Raw genomic sequence first — 20,145 nt, forward strand, 5'->3', positions numbered from 1 at the left:
TGCTTGTAATGTTCAGCAAGGCAGCAATTCAGTCCCTCGCCTTATGTAATTACTGCAGTGACTCTGGGGACAATAGAAATGAAAAAACTGCAGAGTGGACAGAGTGTAGTCACATAATGCAGGTCAAATAGAATCAGAGAACTGGAAGGGACCTCCACAAGCCATCTAGTCCAGTCCCCTGCACTCAAGGCAGAACAGCTGATTATGTTTTGGCATGTGATAACATTGTTCCTATTCTGTATGGATAACAAAGGACAACTGCAGGAACTATCATTCTCACCCAGAACAACCTGTACAGCTCAGTGGGCAAGTTAAGCACTGCTTATGCAGCCCACCCCAATCAGACTGTTCTATGAAATGCAGAGCCGGCCAATGCCGAAAACTGAACGAGCTGATTTCACTGAGGTATTGTATTTCCCCTTGAACTGCTCCTGGATCCTCACTGGCGCTGGAAGACACCAGCCTGCCCCCGACGCAAATGCACCTTCACGGGGAACTTTTATCTATATTGGTCACCAGTAGTTGGGGAAAAAAAAAAGCATGAAGATCAGCGTGAGCGTCACGCTCCCAGTTAGCAGGTCCCCAACATCCGCTCCTGCAGCTGTTCCCCTGGCGCAGGGAATCCCCGCGCCCGTGACACAACCCTGTCACAACGGCAGTGCAACTCACACCAACCTCTGCAGCACAGTTTGCAGGGACGCGGTGCTGATGGAGCCCCGCAAACGTGCGCTGGGATTGCAGAGAACTAAACTCACCCCGGCTCCCGCAGGGGGCTCCTCCCCGCTGCCTAACCTGCACAGCACCGCCGGATTGCAGCGTGCCAAGCCCCCGGGCTCCCCGCGAGACGCTGTCCCCGGGCAGCCACACTCAAGATGTCTGCAGGGCTGCTCCGGCACGCCGGCTGCACGTGTGCACGGACTGGCTGGCTCGCCTCACAGGCAGCTGGGCTAAGGCGGCGCCACGGGACCAAACCTCACCCGAAAACGGCCAGTTGAACGTCCGTGAGACAAAGTGCCAAGCCCCAGCCGCAGAGAGAAAAACTCCAGTAGCACCACGTGGCTGCTAACGGTAATTGGAAAATGAAACCAGAGCGAGTCCGGCTGGCCTCTGGGAGTTGCGTTTGCACTGTTACACAACGCGCTCCGTTTCTCAATGTGGAGCAACCCGGTGGAAAGCGCTGCAGAGCTCGGTGTGGGGTTTGCACATCTCCCCCGGGGCCAGGGGCTTTCTCCACTGGCGTGCCGTGCCCATGGGGCGCACGGACTGGCCAGCCTCCTGACAGAGAACTGGGCCAAGGCGGCAGCACGGCACCCAAGCTCACCCTGAAATGGCCAATGTAGAGCCCCTGATACAAAGGACCAGTCGGAGAGAGAAAACCGTAAGTAGCACCAGGTGGCTGCTAAACGGTAATTTGTGCTGGGAGCATGAAACGAAACAATGATCCTGCCTCACCCAGAGAAGCTTTTCCTTGCATTTCAATTTTGTGGCTCAACTAAGTAATTTAGTGGAAGGATCAGAAATGGGGTAGGATTTACATGGACTTTCTCTGCCAACCCCGTGCAAATTGTACTATGACCAAAGGGCAACTGGAACAAAGTCTCTTGTGTATTAAAGGAAGACAAAAAATAAAGAGGGAGGGACAAAAAGGGATTTTTTTTTCTTCCAGCTTAGTGGAACAAGTGAGTAGGGATGCAGGGTACCTAGCAAGGTAACTACATCTCCACTCTCCTTGAGAGTAGAGCAAAAAACCCACCTTAGTCCTTTCTCTCTTAGGAAAGTTGTGGTGCTGTTGTTTTAGTAGAGAGAGGCTGTTTGGTACACAGCTGTGAGACCACAGAGCTAAAAATACTACCATTAGCAGAGTACCACACAGAGTAGAACCCAGAGTTACCCTGGGGGAAAGGAGTGAACTGCTGTCACCATTACTGTAGATAAGAGCAGGAGAATGACCTTTACAGGTGCAAGACAAAGGCCTGGTCTACAGTGAGGGGATCAATCTAAGGCAGTGGTCCCCAACCTTTTTGGCTGGCGGGAGCCAGCCGAAGGACCACTGCGGCAGTGGAGCACCCGCCGAAATGCCGCCGAATTTCAGTGGCATTTCGGCAGCAATGCCTCTCGATGATGTCGCTTGCCATCGACAAGCAACGTCATCGAGAGGCATCCCCGCTGAAATTCGGGAGCGATGCCTCTCGATGATGTCAGTTGTCGACGGCAAGCAGCATCAGCGAGAGGCGTCCCCGCCAAAACGCCGCTGCGGCATTTTGGTGGGTGCTCTCCCGGGGGCCAGGACGCGGGCGCATTAAGATGCCCCCGCGGGCACCATGGCGCCCGCAGGCACCGCATTGGGGACCCCTGATCTAAGGCCTTGGCTACACTAGCGCTTTACAGCACTGCATCTTTCTCACTCGGGTGTGAAGAAACACCCCCCTGAGCACAGCAAGTTACAGCGCTGTAAAGTGCCAGTGTAAACCGTCTCCCAGCACTGTAAGCTAATCCCCTCAGGGAGGTGGAGTACCTGCAGCGCTGGGAGAGCTCTCTCCAAGCGCTGGTGCCGCGACCACACTTGCACTTCAGAGTGCTCCCGCGGGAGTGCTTTGGAGTTTCGAGTGTAGCCAAGACTCTTGATATCCAATTTCAGCTAGAATAGTGTAGCTGAAGTCGATGTATCTTAGATTGACTTACTTCGCATCCTCATGGCGCGGGATTGACGGCTGCCACTCCCCTGTCGACTCCGCTTCGGCCTCTCGCCCTGCAACTTTGCAACAGCTCAGTACTTCTTTAAAATTGGGCCCCTTTCAGGTGTCTCACGTTGGGCACTCAAAAATCTAGGCACTATAATAGTCACATTTGAAAATCTAGACAGTATCTCTTTAAGTCACCTGGATACTGGTGTGAACTATTACATTTTACGCTTGCTACTTAATTGTAATCTTAGGGACTGTAACTCTGTACAACTAAAAGTTTGAATTGGGCTTTAAACAAGAGGACTGCAAATGTTGCAATTCAAAATAAAAGACTGAATTTAAGAGTTGCACACGTTAGTGGATAATTCTGTTAATTTCTGGACAAGAGAGACATGCTATGAGGAAAAATATTGTTAAGAGATGTAGGGGACAGTATGACTCATAGGCCATGCTGTTGAGAACTTTGGTATTAATGGGGACATTCGATTACTTGGATTGTTCAAAGATCTTTGTTCTGAACTCACTGTTATAACTTCACCTAAGGGAGAGTCATCAATGTGGTAACAGGCACAACTGTGCCTTGAACGATGACCTCTGACTGATGCAAGGACACTGATGGTATAAAGTGTAAAGCAAAGGCGTGTATGAGGAGTGGTAGTTAATGTTATGCTGTTTACTTTCTCAGTTATCATCCATCTGTGTTTGTAATGAATAAGGGAAAGAATTTTTAAAGTGCTTAGGATCCCATCAGAATTAATATGTTTCTCCAAAGCAGGTGTCTGATAAAGCTCTTACTTAATTCTGCTTTCTTATGTGTCTTGCACTCCTGAAATTTGAGTAAATCTGGACTAGTGAGACTGAAGAGGCAGGTCACAAACACAAGTGAAGCATGCTGCTTTAAAACTCTTCAGCAAGCAGTTTTGAGTAACTTCCGATAGTGGTTAATATGCTTGGAAGAGAGGTTGCATGGCATGCAAAGTGACAAATAAACCCTGTACAGGAGTGGCAGTTACAGTGTAAAAAGATGGGGTAGAGGTGTATTTCTAATTGGCAGCATTTCTGTGACTTGTATTCTGGGTCTTCCACTTTTTAACCCCATAGGCATGTGTATTTAGTCTCTTGCTGCAAACCTCATTCATTCACTGAGTTTTGGAATGCCTAGAGTGCCTTTCCCTAACCATCATGTGGGAATGCCCAGCTGGATCTGTTCTTTTAATTTCTTCTTGGCTACTTACCTTCTAGCCTGCCTTTAACTCAATATTTGAAGCAGGTCTAGTGGTGCAGTAAGACTGGTATGAAGGGTGGCAGCATGGTATGGTGGGTGTAAAGAGCCTGCATTTCTAAAATCACCCCTTCTAATCAAAACTGAATGACACTTTTTTTTTCCCATTGTTCCCTTCTGGAAAATTGGCTGATCAGAACAAACCATCTTGTAGTAAGCCATAAACACAATGGGATACATTTCCCACCCAGGAATTCCTGCACACAATTCTCACTGCCTTGAATGGGAGAAGAATGGTTAACAAGCTGTGTAATTCTCTGAAATTTACCATAGTGCACAGAAGCAGTTAGCTCCAGGCCCTCCAATACAGCATGTTTGTGAGCTCTCTGTGACTTCAGATACAGGAGGTGACTGACCTCAGCAGACATTGTCCCCTCGTGCTGCAACATTTGCCAGGACACATTAATCTCCTACAGTTTGTTAGTAAACCATGCCTGGCCATGATAATGCAAAGGGAAAGAATGCTTAATAGCCACTCTGTCAACTTCAGTAGACAACAGACACTGTATGTTGATCCACTAACCAGTTCAAGCATGTTGATCCACTAACCAGTTCAAGCAATGACTCCCAGGATGAGGTGCTATAAAGTCCCTAATAATCCCCTGGAAATGCTCTGGAGCCAGCAGATTATTTCTAAAGCGGCTCCATTTAAACAGGTCCATTCATTCCTGAGAGGAATAGAGACTATGATAATTGTCCTTAGGAACTTTTTAATCCTGTATCTGCATTCCAGAGGCAGACTCATCTGTTTAAGCTCAGTCTGATTTATTTCCTAAGTCCCATTTTCAAAAGGATTTAAGCATTTAGGAGACTAAAACCTATTGACTTTCAATTACTGTAACCATTTAGGACAAATTTATGCAGTATCTGCATGCCACAAATTCAAGGGCCAATAAAGATGAGCTGTCATCAAGATCAGCATCCCAAAGTGACTCTTCCACTGGGGCAGGAATTTCCATGAACAATTCTGTAGAGCTTTGATGCAGGGGAGGTACAGGTCGCTCCTCTGATTGTGCTCTGGTACCCATGCTGAGCGCACATTCCATTCTAGTCATCTTTGACACAGAGAACAAAATGGATAATGTTGGGGAAACAGAAGGAACATTTAAATCCCAAACCTACCACTGTCCATAAAATGGACAGATTTCACAGGCATAATCAGAAACTGAGAGAAACAGACATTTTTGTGGTATCAGTCTTGACTTGTGATTATGAGAACAGTGAAAGATGAATGCACTAGACACAAAATATTCACTGGGATGCAAGACTGTTAAACCTGGCAGAAACTCCAACTGCAGAATGATCCTACCCTTGGTGCAGCTGTTGAGATGGCAAATATGAAACAGCAGATTGCTAACACAAGTGGTGAATGCAAAGACAAACTTAAAGGAGGGGCACCAGTTGACAATTACTGGCACAGACGCGGTAGGAAAAAAACCTGTCCAGCTAACTTCACATGGTTGTAGCAAATAACTACTAGAATATTTGTCTCAGATCTTCAAAATCCAGTGGAAACTAGAAATGATGGAGCCCTCGCAGAATGTTCCCTGTTCCTGGGCTGTCTCATAGTAACTGCTGGGCTGATCTTGGATACGATACAAATATGACCTACAATGAAGACTCTACCTGAATCACAGGATGGTCTTCAAATAATTGCAGCTGTGTTTTGGAAAAGTATTAGTGGACCTTTATCAATAGCCGTAAATTTGGAAAAGCCACAGTAGACCTATTTGTTTAAGAAAAATTTGCTAGAATGATATGAACACTCAACTGGTATGTTATGCCTGCAAACTTTTTGATAACCAGTGTTGGGATTTGGTGGTTCCCAGTGAGTCTGATGCTGGGTAGAAATCATGGGACTTCGATCCAATGCGATTCAGTTCAATTCAATAAAGCTTTATTCAAATGTGCACAAAGAGAGCCCCTGGTACAAAGAATCAGGCAGAGTCCCTCCAGCAAGGAGCCCCTCCCCTCGCTACTTTATAGCACATGGTGCTTATATAACAAGTTATATAACAACTTACATAACATGAACCTTAACCAATCAGAGTTAAACAAACCCATATATGGGTTTGTTTATCACATGCTCATTGTGCTCCAGTCCACATGCCGAGCTCACACCCCTCCCCATGGCCTTCTTCAGAATGTTGCTAGGCCGGTGAGCCACAGCATGCTTCCCTATGCATAAGCACCCTGTAAACCACATTTTATCTAAAATAAACACAACCATACCCTTCAGCTCCCCCATTTGGTTTTGAGGCCAAGAACAATTCTTAGACCCCACTAACACCACTTCCTTGTATTTATTAGGAGCAATAATTAGCTTACTTAACTATAATTTTAGGAACAAATAAACTAATACATAATATTTACAATAAAATAATAAGTTCTTATGCCATTGCGAGAACACAACCCAAATCCATTTTTATTTGTTTTTGTTTTTACAATGGCAAACCCTTTTATTCACTGAATCAGTTTAACTGCCCTACCACTTTTTTCAATATTTCTTTTAAAAGGCTTTACACAATAGGAAGAACTAGATATTTAAGCAAGGCTTGCCTGCCAAAGTTAACCACTTACATTTACACCAAATAGTGGAGTTCTTTCTTACTGCTATATTATTTATTAACTTACATTACATGCATTATTAAGTCAGGTCCCAACATTTGAGATAAGGCTTGTCCTGACTTTAGGTTTTCCATACACAAAACCCATTCTCCCAGCATGGAACATTGGTTCCGTGGGAAAGCCAAGTAGTTATCTCCTGCCCTTATGTTACACAGGTGTCTGTGACACGCGAAAGGAAGTGGGTGCCCTGGCTGAGGCTCCAGTTCAGGAATTAACATCCCTTCAAGGATGCAATGACCATCTCAGCATACCCCTGTTATCGATAGGGACCACTCCCCTGCCACCATTTAAGGTGAAGACATTCAGTTCTCAAGAACCACAGCTGTTACCCAACATGGCACTTGTGGCACGAGTGAGTCTCTTAGCAGGGCTGCAACTTTCATGTTGAACACCAGGATGTTACCATGCCAGGATGATAACACAATTTTTCCACATGCCTAGACCAATGCTTGTTCATACATTTTAGAAGTTCTTAATAGATGGCTGAGTACAGCAGTGAGGACCTGACCAACTGTTGCTGAGTTAAGGTAATATCTAACTTGATTAGACGTGAACCCCACTTTTACCACAGTAAACTGTTATTTCTGCTACTAACAAATTTTAACCCAGTTCCTAGTATTAGATTTGAGTGATGGCATTTACAACTGATCCAGTGGCTCCTCCCCAGGTAATTACATCAATATTTTAGCTACATCAGCTGCAGTGGCCTTGGCCACTTGGAAAGCTTTTACCCATTTAGTAAAGTGATCCATGATCACCAGAACATATTTTTTCCCTCTGCACCTTGGCAGGGGACCAATGAAAAATATTTGTAACTGTTCGAAGGGCTGTGTTGGTCTTGGCTGATGTCGCATTCTCACTTTTACTGTGGGAGCAGAATTACATTGCGCACACGTTACACACTTTCTCACATAATCATGCACGTTTGCATTAAGCTTAGGGTGCCACCAGGTGTTTGACATACGGTGAATCACCCTTCGTGCTTCATCATGTTCCAACATGTGATACACTTGTATTATAGTTCCCATTAGCACATTTGGTAACACTAATGTGTTCCCTGGACCTCTCCAAGTGATATTATTACACAGTTTGCCCCCATTATCCATTCATAACCACTTTTCTGCCCTCGGTGCAGTGTGCTGAATGTCCTGTAATTCAAAAAAGTTTGGGGCTTTTATGAGAAGCTGTGTTGCAGCAATTAATTGGGTCTCTTTACTTTCCACTGCTGCTTGTTTAGCTAGTTCATCTGCCCTTCGGTTCCCCTTGCTATGAGGATCTGTCCCTTTTGTATGGGCCTTTACTTTTATTACTGCTACTTCAGTAGGTTTCTGCATGGCTGCATGAAGTTTCTGCACTATCCCCCCCTTTTGTATTGGGGATCCTGTACTTGTCAGGAATCCTCGATTTACCCACAAGTTAAGGTAATCATGTACAACCCCAAAAGCGTATCTAGAATCAGTATATATGTTTATAGCATGACCTTCCGCAGCTTCACATGCTGCAATTAATGCCCGTAGTTCTGCTACTTGGGCCGATGCTCCAGGTAAACTGCCATGCGCCACCAGCTGCCCATCTTGAGTACAAACAGCCCATCCTGTGTGTCGCTTGCCGTTGACATAGAAGGAAGAACCATCCACGTATAGGCAAGGGGCATCAGGTATTTCAGTTTCTTTTACCAATAGAAGGTCCATGGGCTCTACCTTAAGGCAACCATGATGCGGGTGTCCCTTATCTAGGCTAGGAATGAGGGTGGCAGGGTTTAGCAATGATGCTCGTTGCAGATGTGCTGAAGGCATTAGCAAACTTGTTTCCCATCGAGTCCATCTTGCTACATGGACTGCCGAAGATTTCTTTCCTGATAAAATAGGAAGGACAGCATGAGGCACAACAATATTTACATCCTGTGCACCAATAAGTGGTAAGGCCTGATTTAGGGCCATAGAAGCTCCTTCCACTGCCTGGAGGCACAGTGGCATTGCTTGAGCGACAGCATCTAGTTTAGAAGAGTAGTATGCTACTGGGCGCTGTTTATCCCCATGTTTTTGTGTTAACACTGCTGCCATATGTCCCTCACTGACATGCGTGTACAATGTAAAAGGCATTAATGGATTAGGAAGTCCCAACCCTGGGGCAGTACTTAGCCTCTGTTTCAATGTGGTAAATGCCTGTTCACATTCAAATATCCACTTAATTGCATTATGTGGTCCACCAGCACCCTTTAGGAGATTATTAAGGGGCTGGACAATCTTTGAATAACTTGGGATTTGAGTTTGGCAGAAATTGAATAGCCCCAACTCTTTCCTAACTCCCCTGACCGTAATTGGTTGTGGGCATGCATTAATAGCCTCAATGAGGTTAACAGTTAAACACTTGTACCCCTTGGATATTAGGTACCCCAGATATGATACTTCCTCCTTTGCGATCTGAGCCTTTTTGCATTACATTTTACCCCACTGTCTGCCAAGTGCTGCAGGATCACTTCTAAGTCTTTCATGTGCGTTTGGCCATCTGGTGAGGAGACAAGAAGATCATCAACATACTGTACAACACAAAAAGTCATGTCTGGCAGCTTTGCCAGCACTTCAGCTAACACTCTATGAAACAAATTAGGTGAGTTATGAAAACCCGGGCTTAGGCGAGTAAAGGTATATTGCTTCCTTTTAACAGTGAATGCAAACCAAAATTGACTGTGCACAGGAAAAGACCAAAAGCCATTGCTAATGTCCAAGGCTGAAAACACTATGTGATCATCAAAAGCATATAAGCCTCCCACTACCATCCTCTCCTGTACCTTTTCCCAGAAAGGTAGGTTTGGGTTATTAAGCTGCAAAGATGGCAATTCTTTTAACATGCTCCGCAAATCAGATGGGCTTATAGGAGTATGCTCTAGACGACTAACAATAGCAGGGTTCCCTTCCCCTTGATTAGGATTAGGGACAGTATGCACTCTCATTGGAGCCATGACACTAGACTGATAGCCCCATGTTCCATATGTAGGGTCCAAAGGTGCTGAGGGACAAGATCTCTTTCTCTGCAAGTCTGCTTCTTTATACTTTTTTGTTTCTCCTTGCAGTTTTTCTACCTCTGCTTTTAACCCTTCTACCCTTCCTTTTAACATATTACTCTTTCTAACCAGCTGTTCATAATCAACAATTAAACACATACCAGCCATTTCATCCTTCTCTTTGGTGTTTTTTAACCTTGTACACCAACAAGCAACATAATAGGGATGTTTAGTTGGATAATCATCATGTGTTGGATATCCTTGTTTCAATGCCTTGTCATACTGAGACAGGACAGATTTCACAGCCAGCAACCTTACATCTACTCTGAGGACATCATCTTCCTCAGATAAATATTGTGGTTTATGCACAAAATCAATGTTGCCCGCCTGTAATGGGGGGTGATTATCCTTTATTTTAATCATACAGCCAAAATATCTCCACAAGAAAGCTAATAAACTTACAGTTACAATAGTTATAAAAGCACTAACCATATACTCTTCATATTGTGGATCATTATATTCCTTTATCTTTCCAAATTTATAACTACAATTCTGTTTACAGACTAACAACAATTTATTCCAATAAAACACACCAGACTGAAATGCTCAATCAGCAGATTAATCCTTTTTCCAATTTATTTGATCTGCACAATTACAATTCCAATTAGGAGATTTGGGCCTGCCAACACATCAGCTAGAGGTACTTATGGCTATACCTGCCCCTACACTAACTGTTGGTCCTTACAGCCTCTATGATTTCCTACTTCAACAGCACTTAGTCAGAGGAACTTACAGCTTGGCCAGCCCCCACACTAAGTACAATGCCTTAAGACTGCAACAAATTCCAATTAGGAGATCTGGGCCTGCCAACACATCAGCTAGAGGTACTTATGGCTATACCTGCCCTACACTAACTGTTGGTCCTTACAGCCTCTTTGATTTCCCACTTCAACAGCACTTAGTCAGAGGAACTTACAGCTTAGCCAGCCCCCACACTAAGTACAATGCCTTAAGACTGCAACAAACCCCCTAAATTCCCCAGCACCTAGACTTGCTTACTACAAAAGGTATGAGAGTCACCAGTCAGGTCAGAGACACACAAGCAAATAAAAAATGAACAATCTCACCCTCTAATTTGATTGTAGGTCGTGATCCTGAAGGATATTTCAGACCCTGCTCGCTGCGCCAAGAAACTGTTGGGATTTGGTGGTTCCCAGTGAGTCTGATGCTGGGTAGAAATCATGGGACTTCGATCCAATGCGATTCAATTCAATTCAATAAAGCTTTATTCAACATGTACACAAGGAGAGCCCCTGGTGCAAAGAATCAGGCAGAGTCCCTCCAGCAAGGAGCCCCTCCCCTCGCTACTTTATAGCACGTGGTGCTTATATAACAAGTTATATAACAACTTACATAACATGAACCTTAACCAATCAGAGTTAAACAAACCCATATATGGGTTTGTTTATCACATGCTCATTGTGCTCCAGTCCACATGCCGAGCTCACACCCCTCCCCATGGCCTTCTTCAGAATGTTGCTAGGCCGGTGAGCCACAGCATGCTTCCCTATGCATAAGCGCCCTGTAAACCACATTTTATTTAAAATAAACACAACCATACCCTTCACCAGACAATCTGGTGCAACTATAGTGTTAGGTAATAAAGCAAGTCCTCACTCACCTCTCCAGCACCCGAGTTCGTGCGGAGTTGGTATGGGGCACACAATTCTGTCAGAGACCAGACACCAATGCGTTGATCAACGGGCTCACACTATCCTTAGCTCTAAAAAGCTTTAGATTAAGTGTGGCCCCTTTATTAGGGGTGAGCATCAATATTTATACACAGAAGTAAACAAAGTGATTAACAAAAGATAATGGTCATGCATAATTAATCAAGATTTTACAGGAAAAGCAAGTTAACAAGTAAATGCATAGAGATAAAGGCTAATGGCTACTAGGGAAAGGGGGTGTCATGAGTAGTTTGCAGGTCAGTGCTTTGTTCAAAAGGGTTCAGGAAGGATTATGCAGAGACAGTCAGTCTGGGTGTGTTTTGGCTCCCCAAAGTTCACCAAAAGTTTAGACCCAACATTCCTCCATTTGTAGCTTTGAGATAACTATTAATCAAAAAGCTACACCCTATTTTAAGATCTCAAGGGCCGCTTGGCAATTTTAGCCTGGGCCAATTTGAAGAGAGTAAGGCTTTTAGCTGAAGTGGGAAAGAATAAACTGACTTACATGAGTTTATGAGGGAGGGGACACACTGAATACAGCAACACAGTATTATAAGGACTACTATGGCCCCAACAACACCCACCAAGAGTTTTTTTTTTTTTAACCCACCCAAATCCGGGCAGCCAATTTCATAAGGCTCCCCACCAATTATAAGGTGGCTGGCCAGAGGAGTAGTTTTTAGCCATTTCCCTTAGGTGTTTGGTACGTTGAAAAGTGTTAGAGTAGGTGTCATTTACAAAAACACAGCATTCTTCATAAGCAGAAAATAAACTAAAAAAGCATAAAAAAACATACAGTTGTCAGAATAAAGGGTCCTCTCATTTTTTTCGAGTCAATTTAAGTCTAATGTCTGAGAGAGGTAAGCTGGTCCACTGGTCGAAGGCAGTGTCCTCAGTGGTGACAAGAGCTGCTGGTCCGTCACTGTGGTCCACTACGGCTGGCTTGACGTGGGAGTGGTGGATCCAAGATTTGCATCCTTTCAGGAACACTGCAGTCTGGGTTGTTAAAAGAACCTGGTGGGGTCCAGTAAACCTTGGCTGCAGGGTGTCGTCACGAACGAACTTTTTGGCCCAGACGAAGTCCCCTGGTTGGAACGGGTGGATCTGTTCCTCCAGCGGCACGGTCTGGGAAAACTGCGAGGCTTTCCAAAGGGTACGGAGGCGAACCTGTAGGGAGAGAAACTGACACGCGGTTAAATGATCCCCTCCCAATAGTGAAACATCAGCACGTGGTAGCGCCCCGCCTTTGAAAGGGGGGGTGTTCATAGAGCAGTTCAAAGGGGGATAATCCCAATGCGCGGGTTGGGCGAGTACGAAGGTGAAACAGGACCAAGGGAAGTACCTGAGGCCACTTTAATCCTGTTTCCTGACAGTATTTAGCCAATGTAAACTTAAGTTTCCTATTCATACGCTCAACTTTCCCGCTAGACTGGGGGTGGTAGGGTGTATGAAAGGAGTGTGAAATGCCCAGTCCTTGTTCTAAACGGCCAAGGACATGACCAGTAAAGTGAGGTCCGCGATCTGAGTCGAGCACAAGAGGGATGCCAAAACGGGGTACAATGTCTCTAAGGAGAATCTTTGCCACTGTGGCAGCAGTACAATTAGCAGTAGGAAAAGCTTCAACCCAGGAAGTCAGAGGGCAAACCAAAACAAGGAGGTGCTTTTTCCCAAAAGCCTTTGGCATATCTGCAAAGTCAATTTGAAGATGTTGAAATGGAGCAGCAGGCGGAGGTCTTCCACCCTTAATTTTGTTAAGAGGTGGAGCAGGTTCATTACGCTGACATGTGCTGCATGCTTTCACTATTGATAGGCAATAGGGTTGAATGCCTGGAGCATACCAAAAGCGAGCGATGGTGTCCACGAGGGCGTGCGTGCCGTAGTGACCCCCTTTATCATGGTGCCAGCGAACTGCCACGGGGTATGTGGAGCGAGGGAGGCAGGCTCGGCCATCTGGCATAAGCCAGGTCCCTTTGACCAGAGTGGCCCCGAGGCTCTCCCACGATTGTAGTTCAGCAGCGGGTACTGGTACGGGGTGCGGTGGAGTAAAGGAGGAGGCTGCAATAGCCAATGTGGGCATGGCTAAAGGTAAGGTGGCAGCCTTCTTAGCGGAGGCGTCAGCCAGGGCATTTCCACGGGTAACGGGGCTACTATCTTTAGTATGGGCCCGGCAGTGAACTACAGCCAGGACAGAGGGTTTTTGGAGGGCGTCCAAAAGCTTGTGGATGAGGGGGAGGTGCTGAATGGGTTTACCGGCAGCTGTCTGGAAACCTCGAAACTTCCAGAGGTGGATATGACAATGCACAACTCCAAAAGCATATTTGCTATCAGTAAAAATGGTAACGGTCTTACCAGCGGCCAACTGGCAAGCTCGGGCCAGGGCATAGAGTTCAGCGGCTTGGGCTCCCCAGTTGCCTGGCAGTGAGGCGGCCTCTTGAATGTCCCATTTAGAGGTGACAGCATAACCAGTGAAACGCTTGCCATCAACATAGAAGGAGCTTCCGTCCGAGAAGAGGATGCAATCGGGGTTGTCCAGTGGCACGTCAAACAGGTTGTCTCTTATCTGTAAGATGCTGTAAACTACTTCCACACAGTCGTGCTGATCCTGGAGGACTGGCAGGTCAGGAAGCAAGGTAGCTGGATTAAGGGGCCCACACCTTTCAAAAATTAGGTTAGTGTCTTCTAAGAGTTCGGCCTCTAGCTGTTGCTGACGATGGGCCGAAAAGACTTGGGTTGTGCCCCTACGCAGAAGGGCTGACAAGGCATGAGAGGTCCAAACTGTGGTAAAATGACCCAGGGTTAGGCTCTTTGCCTTTGTGATCAGCAGGGCAGCTGCTGCCAGAGTCCGGGTGCAGGATGGGGTTCCCTGAGCGACAGGGTCGATTTGCTGAGAGTAAAAAGCAAGCGGGAAATGGTGGGGCCCGCTCAGCTGGGTAAGGACACCACTAGCAATTCCGCCCCTCTCGTGGACAAAAAGGTGAAAGGGTTTGCTGTAATTGGGGGGGCGGAGAGACATGGAGAAGGCCACACTGTCCTTGAGTAACTGAAAGGCTTGAATAGTGTCCGGGGACCACTGCAAAGGGTCAGGAGCAAGGTTAGCAGTGAGTCGGTGGAGCGGTTTGCTTAACTCCCCGCAGGACGGCAACCAGGGGCGACAGAAGCCAATTAATCCTAAGAAACCTCGAAGTTGTTTCTTGGTGTTCGGTAGAGGGCAGTTTTGAATAGTCTTTATGCGGGCTGGGTCCATCTGTCTTCCCTCTGGGGTTAACAGGAAGCCCAGATATCGGACCTTTTGTGAGACCCACTGAATCTTTTTAGGGTCTACCTTGTGGCCTCTGGTGTGTAGGTATAATAAAAGTGCCTTACCATCGATGCGGAGGGCAGCTTCTTCGCGATTACCTAATAGGATGTCATCTACGTATAGGACCAATGTGGATCCCTGCGGACTGGTGAAACCTTCCAAGTCGTGGCGGAGGCACTGGCTGAAAATCGTGGGGCTCTCTCTGTAGCCTTGAGGAAGTCGTTGCCAGACATAACTTTGTCCCTCCCAGGTGAAACCAAAGAGATACTGAGAGTCTGGGTGCACAGGAATGCTGAAAAAAGCTGATTTTAAGTCAATAACAGTGAACCACTCAGCATCCCAGGGGATTTGGCTGATGATAGTAGCTGGGTCAGGAACTACTGCATGAAGAGGGACCACATACTGATTAACAACTCGTAGATCCTGTACAAAGCGCCAACGAACAGGGTCTCCGTCCTTTTTAGGAGGCTTTTTGACAGGCAGTATAGGGGTGTTACAGGGAGTGCGCTGAGGGCGGACTAGCTTTTGTGCAATGAATCCCTCGATAATGGGGCGGATGCCCTCCCGGGCTTCCAGCGACAGGGGGTATTGAGGGACTGACGGGGGGGTTAAGGAAGGCTTCACCTGAATCCTTACGGGCTCTGCCGAAAGGAGCAGGCCAACATCAGTGTCAGAAATTCCCCAGAGGGTTGAAGGCAAGTCAGTGAGGTCAGGGGAGAGAGAGGGGGGTGTTTCCCAATTACCCTGAGTAGGGGCCGAATCTCCTAACACTGTCATCAATAATCCTACCCCTTCAGGAGTGCAGGTTAAAGTAGCCTCAAGCTTACAGAGTAAATCCCGGCCCATCAAAGGGATCGGACAAGCTGGGGAAAAAAGAAAACGGTGAGGAAAACATTTATCAGCATAAATAACATTCAAAGGCAAAGTGAGTCCCAGAGACTGTGGGTTGCCCTCCACCCCAGTCGCAGTTTTAACCTCAGAGGATAGCCAGGGAGAGGGGGCATGATTTAAAAGAGAGAAAGTAGCCCCAGTATCAATGAGGAAAGAGACAGGCAGTCCCTGGACTGAAAGGGTTAAACGAGGCTCTTTGCTGGGAGGGGAGAAAGTGAGAAAGGAGCCGGCTAAAGACATTAAGGAAATAAGACCATCACATTGTTTGTCTTCGCCCCCGGGGTACCGTCATTGAGGAGGCTGAGTTTGCTGCGGCTGCTGCTGTTTCCCGTAGTTGATCCAGGCCTGGGGAATGGGCTGAGCTGGTGGTGCAGCTGTAAAGGCATCTCTCTAACTATACTTTTATTACTCGCAAGAGATTTGACAGGGACATCCTCTGGGCTATCCTCGGGGGGGGGGGGCATGCACCCTGCTGTATCTGTTTGGACATTAGCCTAGTAACTACTCCTCCCGAGGTTTGCCCCTCCATTTCCTCCTCATCCTTCTGCAGAAATTCCAATTTGGGATTCTGCAGATTCCCCTCTGCTACATGGAGAGAGTCCCCCTGCGGAGGAATAGGGGCAGGTGCAGAGGGGACCAGCTGACGAGTCAAAACACGCCGTGGTTTACACCCTTCATCGAAATAACCTGGAGGGGGTTCACTCTCGGGAGAGTACCTGACTGCCATAATTTTTAAAGATTTCCACAGCTCTGCTGCTGTGTTCCAACAAAGCCAGTAACATAACTGTCCCGGATGGTCTTTTTCGATCTGGCTCTTTACTCCTCTTAAGGCAGCCTGTTCGAAAGAGCCATACGAAGGCCACCTCATCTCCGGGTCGGCCAATACCGCGGTATACCCAGTCCAATTCCTTACACATAGTGTGTACAACTTCTTCCTAGACATTCCTGTCTGTACTGGGAGTTTCCCTTCGTTCCATAACTTATTTACAATCCCCAACGGACTCTCAAGAGGCACGCTAGTCCCTTGACCCATGGTGTCTGACAGGAGCCCTCCAACTGGCGTTTACCCTGCTGTCCAATACACGACCCCTCAATATTGAATTGGCTGGGAGAAATCTCCTGTGGCGCCTTGCCAATTCATATATGAGTGGTCTGACCACTGGACAGAGGTACCGCACCAGAAGGAATCCCGGACGAGCCCCCAAATTGTTAGGTAATAAAGCAAGTCCTCACTCACCTCTCCAGCACCCGAGTTCGTGCGGAGTTGGTATGGGGCACACAATTCTGTCAGAGACCAGACACCAATGCGTTGATCAACGGGCTCACACTATCCTTAGCTCTAAAAAGCTTTAGATTAAGTGTGGCCCCTTTATTAGGGGTGAGCATCAATATTTATACACAGAAGTAAACAAAGTGATTAACAAAAGATAATGGTCATGCATAATTAATCAAGATTTTACAGGAAAAGCAAGTTAACAAGTAAATGCATAGAGATAAAGGCTAATGGCTACTAGGGAAAGGGGGTGTCATGAGTAGTTTGCAGGTCAGTGCTTTGTTCAAAAGGGTTCAGGAAGGATTATGCAGAGACAGTCAGTCTGGGTGTGTTTTGGCTCCCCAAAGTTCACCAAAACACACCCAGACTGACTGTCTCTGCATAATCCTTCCTGAACCCTTTTGAACAAAGCACTGACCTGCAAACTACTCATGACACCCCCTTTCCCTAGTAGCCATTAGCCTTTATCTCTATGCATTTACTTGTTAACTTGCTTTTCCTGTAAAATCTTGATTAATTATGCATGACCATTATCTTTTGTTAATCACTTTGTTTACTTCTGTGTATAAATATTGATGCTCACCCCTAATAAAGGGGCCACACTTAATCTAAAGCTTTTTAGAGCTAAGGATAGTGTGAGCCCGTTGATCAACGCATTGGTGTCTGGTCTCTGACAGAATTGTGTGCCCCATACCAACTCCGCACGAACTCGGGTGCTGGAGAGGTGAGTGAGGACTTGCTTTATTACCTAACAGGTGTGTTTTGGCTCCCCAAAGTTCACCAAAAGTTTAGACCCAACAATAGGAGTGTAACCAGGATGGGGTGAGTGGGTAGCTGCCCAGGCCAGAAAGCCGTGTTGGGGGTGAAATGACAAAAACTGGTACGGGGGTAGAGCCTTGCAGTGGATATAGTATTGCCACTCTTACTTCTGTGCTGCTGGTGGCGGCAGCGCCACCTTCAGGGCTGAGCGGCCAGAGAGCAGTGATTGCTGGCTGGGCACCCAGCTCTGAAGGCAGCACCACTGCCAGCAGCAGCACAGAAGTAAGGGTGGCAATACCATGTCTACTGCAGGACTCTACTCCCCTACCATTTCCGCCCCTCCCCCCTTCCTCACTGGTTTTGTGCTCTGGGTGGCTCCCTTTCTCACCATGTAGGAGCAGGATTTTGTAATTGTACTTTGAGAATTAATGTATGATTGGATTTCATCCTGCCAGCCACCCTTTTTGAATAGCAGAAAGGAATGAAAGACCAGAACAATCCTTATGACCCGTTATGGTCACCCTTTTGTTTTAGGATAAGTTATAATGTCTACTGTGGTTTCCTATATGTATTACAAATTAGGCACTCTAGTTAAATATACATTTCTTTGTTTTAAGGTTTAGAAAGTAAGAGACAGGATCTTGTATTGTGTCTATGTTAAGGAAATCAGAGGAACATTGAAGGCCTGCGCCCCAATGTACATTGTTTTGATTATAAGATTTAGGAAGGCTTAATTTACAATGCCTTTTCTTGCTCAACATAAAAACTACTGTATACCTTTTAACTGTAAAAGACTGTTTGTGTGAATGAGGAACATATGCATCAGGAAAAGATAAGGTGTGAAGGCCATTGTTATAGCCAGATGGTCAAGGAAGAAGGAGTGAAGAGACTTAAAGGACATCAGAGAATCATCAATGTGCATCCTTAATGAAGGGCAGATTGATGACCCTGCAGTGAAGGCTGGCACCCCTAAGGGCAATTGATTAAATCTAAACAAAGGACAGGATGATCCTCTCCGAGGTGTATTGGAATATTTACATCAAAAGATACAGCAATTAAGAAGTAACCTGGTCAGAAACTGACACAGCAAAATCCATAAACTTCAACAGAGAAAAAAGACTATAAGAACAGGGTGCTCTGCCATGGGGCTTTGGATTCATCTTGCCGCACTCCAGGAGCATTGGTTCGTGACCGACAGAGCCCTGCTCCCCTCTGTGAGCAATCTAGCTGGCCACTAGATTGATCCAGATTCAGGACTGGTAACTATAAACATCAACTGGCGAGACTGTGTGTGTGTGTGTGTGTGTGTGTGTGTGTGTGTGTGTGTGTGTGTGTGTGTGTGTGTGTGTGTGTGTGTGTGTGTGTGTGTGTGTGTGTGTGTGTGTGAAAAGCATGTGCTAACTGTTGTATTCTCAGTAAATGCGGCATTATTGCCTTCTCTCCTATAAAGATCCCATGTGCTTTGTATAGCATAACAGCCCCACCCTGGTTATGGCCTGCACAAAAATCTCCAAGATCATTTCATGTAGTAATGGGGGAAAAGTGTGTGTTGCAAACCTCAAAATGTATGCACAATTGTGGACTTTGCAAAGTAAGCTAATTTAAAACAAAATTGCTATTGAAGCCTTATATTGCGGAATCCACAATATTGTGAATGAAGTAGGACCTTACCTATAATCTAGAATGTGGAAGGCATTTGTTTTTAATACACTTTGGAGCAGAAGTCTGGATGACCCAAAGAGGTTGAAGCTGAGAATTTATAAAGTTTAAAGAGAAAATTAACTAAAACCTGAAATACCTGTAATATTCTGTCTGATTCTCTACATTGTTTTAGGAGATAGCACTAACAGCATAACCCATATTTTAGGGATAGCAATGTGATTTCATGACATAATTGGCATATTTTAGAACAATCTTGTTTCCCTTTGCTTAAGGAAAGCCTACGCAAGGGCTTGTCACATTAAGACAAGTATATTCCAGTGCCTTGGATAACTGCATTAGCTGTATATTTCTGAAGAGGTTGCCTTTGATTGTGGTCTGTCTTCTGTAGCTGCTTGCTTCTTGATGTGGGATCTCATATTAATGAAGTGCTTGATATAATCGGAGACTACTCTTATCTGTATGTAGCCCCAGGCAAAAGTTTTCAGGACCAAAGGAAAGTATTGGAAGTGCAGTAATAATACCTAGCTCTTATATAGCCCTTTTCATCAGTAGATCGCCAGCCCTCACAAGCAAGCTCAGTATCATTATCCCCATTTTTCAGGTTACTGTCGGCCAGCAGCTGAGCCAGAGGGCTCTCCTGAGTCACAGGCCACTCTTTTAGTCACTGGGCTATGCTTTTTCTGCTCGAGAATATCTCTCTCTTCTGGACCTGGGTTAGGTTCTATAGCCAATCTGCATTTCTGCAATCAGCATGCAAGGGGACTGAGGTTTCTGTTGAATGCAGCTTTTAATTTCTAACATCCTCCACAGCAAACAGTAAAATAACAGGTGCGGTAAAAACATGCACATTGCAAGATTTTTGAATTAATCTGATTTAAAAATATATGTACAAATGTGACAACTTCGTATCAACATTCATTTCGGCTGAATATGT

General features: G+C 45.8%; 3 protein-coding genes across 4 annotated transcripts in view; 1 reads left to right on the forward strand and 2 right to left on the reverse strand.

The window, feature by feature from the left end:
• Positions 1-830, reverse strand: part of LOC127048306 (uncharacterized) — a 3,450-nt gene extending 2,620 nt beyond the window's left edge. Inside the window, exon 1 of the mRNA XM_050948024.1 lies at positions 756-830. The gene's annotated coding sequence lies outside the window, so the exon portion shown is untranslated. The remainder of the gene's footprint in view (positions 1-755) is intronic.
• A 250-nt stretch (positions 831-1,080) lies between these two features.
• The window catches only part of SLC2A9 (solute carrier family 2 member 9), a 180,547-nt gene continuing 161,482 nt past the window's right edge, over positions 1,081-20,145 (forward strand). Inside the window, exon 1 of one of the 2 annotated variants that reach the window (XM_050947776.1) lies at positions 1,081-1,378. In XM_050947776.1, the coding sequence (XP_050803733.1) occupies positions 1,328-1,378 (51 nt within the window). In that variant the 5' untranslated portion in view covers positions 1,081-1,327. The remainder of the gene's footprint in view (positions 1,379-20,145) is intronic. The other variant, XM_050947775.1, reaches the window with a different exon arrangement.
• LOC127048283 (uncharacterized) lies at positions 5,882-10,924 on the reverse strand. The gene is made up of 3 exons (XM_050947965.1): positions 10,726-10,924; positions 9,044-9,102; positions 5,882-8,449 (listed from the first exon to the last, which is right to left on the reverse strand). Exons 1-3 carry the CDS (start codon positions 10,839-10,841, stop codon positions 7,701-7,703), a joined length of 924 nt encoding a protein of 307 aa, XP_050803922.1. The 5' UTR covers positions 10,842-10,924; the 3' UTR covers positions 5,882-7,700.

The sequence above is a fragment of the Gopherus flavomarginatus genome, chromosome 3, assembly GCF_025201925.1.
Source record: "Gopherus flavomarginatus isolate rGopFla2 chromosome 3, rGopFla2.mat.asm, whole genome shotgun sequence".
Classification (NCBI taxonomy): domain Eukaryota; kingdom Metazoa; phylum Chordata; order Testudines; family Testudinidae; genus Gopherus; species Gopherus flavomarginatus.

Excerpts from the sequence above, each read along its gene's own strand:
- LOC127048283 (XM_050947965.1), bottom strand. The coding sequence starts at position 10,841 with ATGATTTCTACCCAGCATCAGACTCACTGGGAACCACCAAATCCCAAC. Across the intron at positions 9,103-10,725 it reads ACCTACAATCAAATTAGAGG|ATGGCCAAACGCACATGAAA; the intron begins GTGAGATTGTTC and ends TCTCCTCACCAG. Across the intron at positions 8,450-9,043 it reads AGCACTTGGCAGACAGTGGG|GAAAGAAATCTTCGGCAGTC; the intron begins GTAAAATGTAAT and ends CTATTTTATCAG.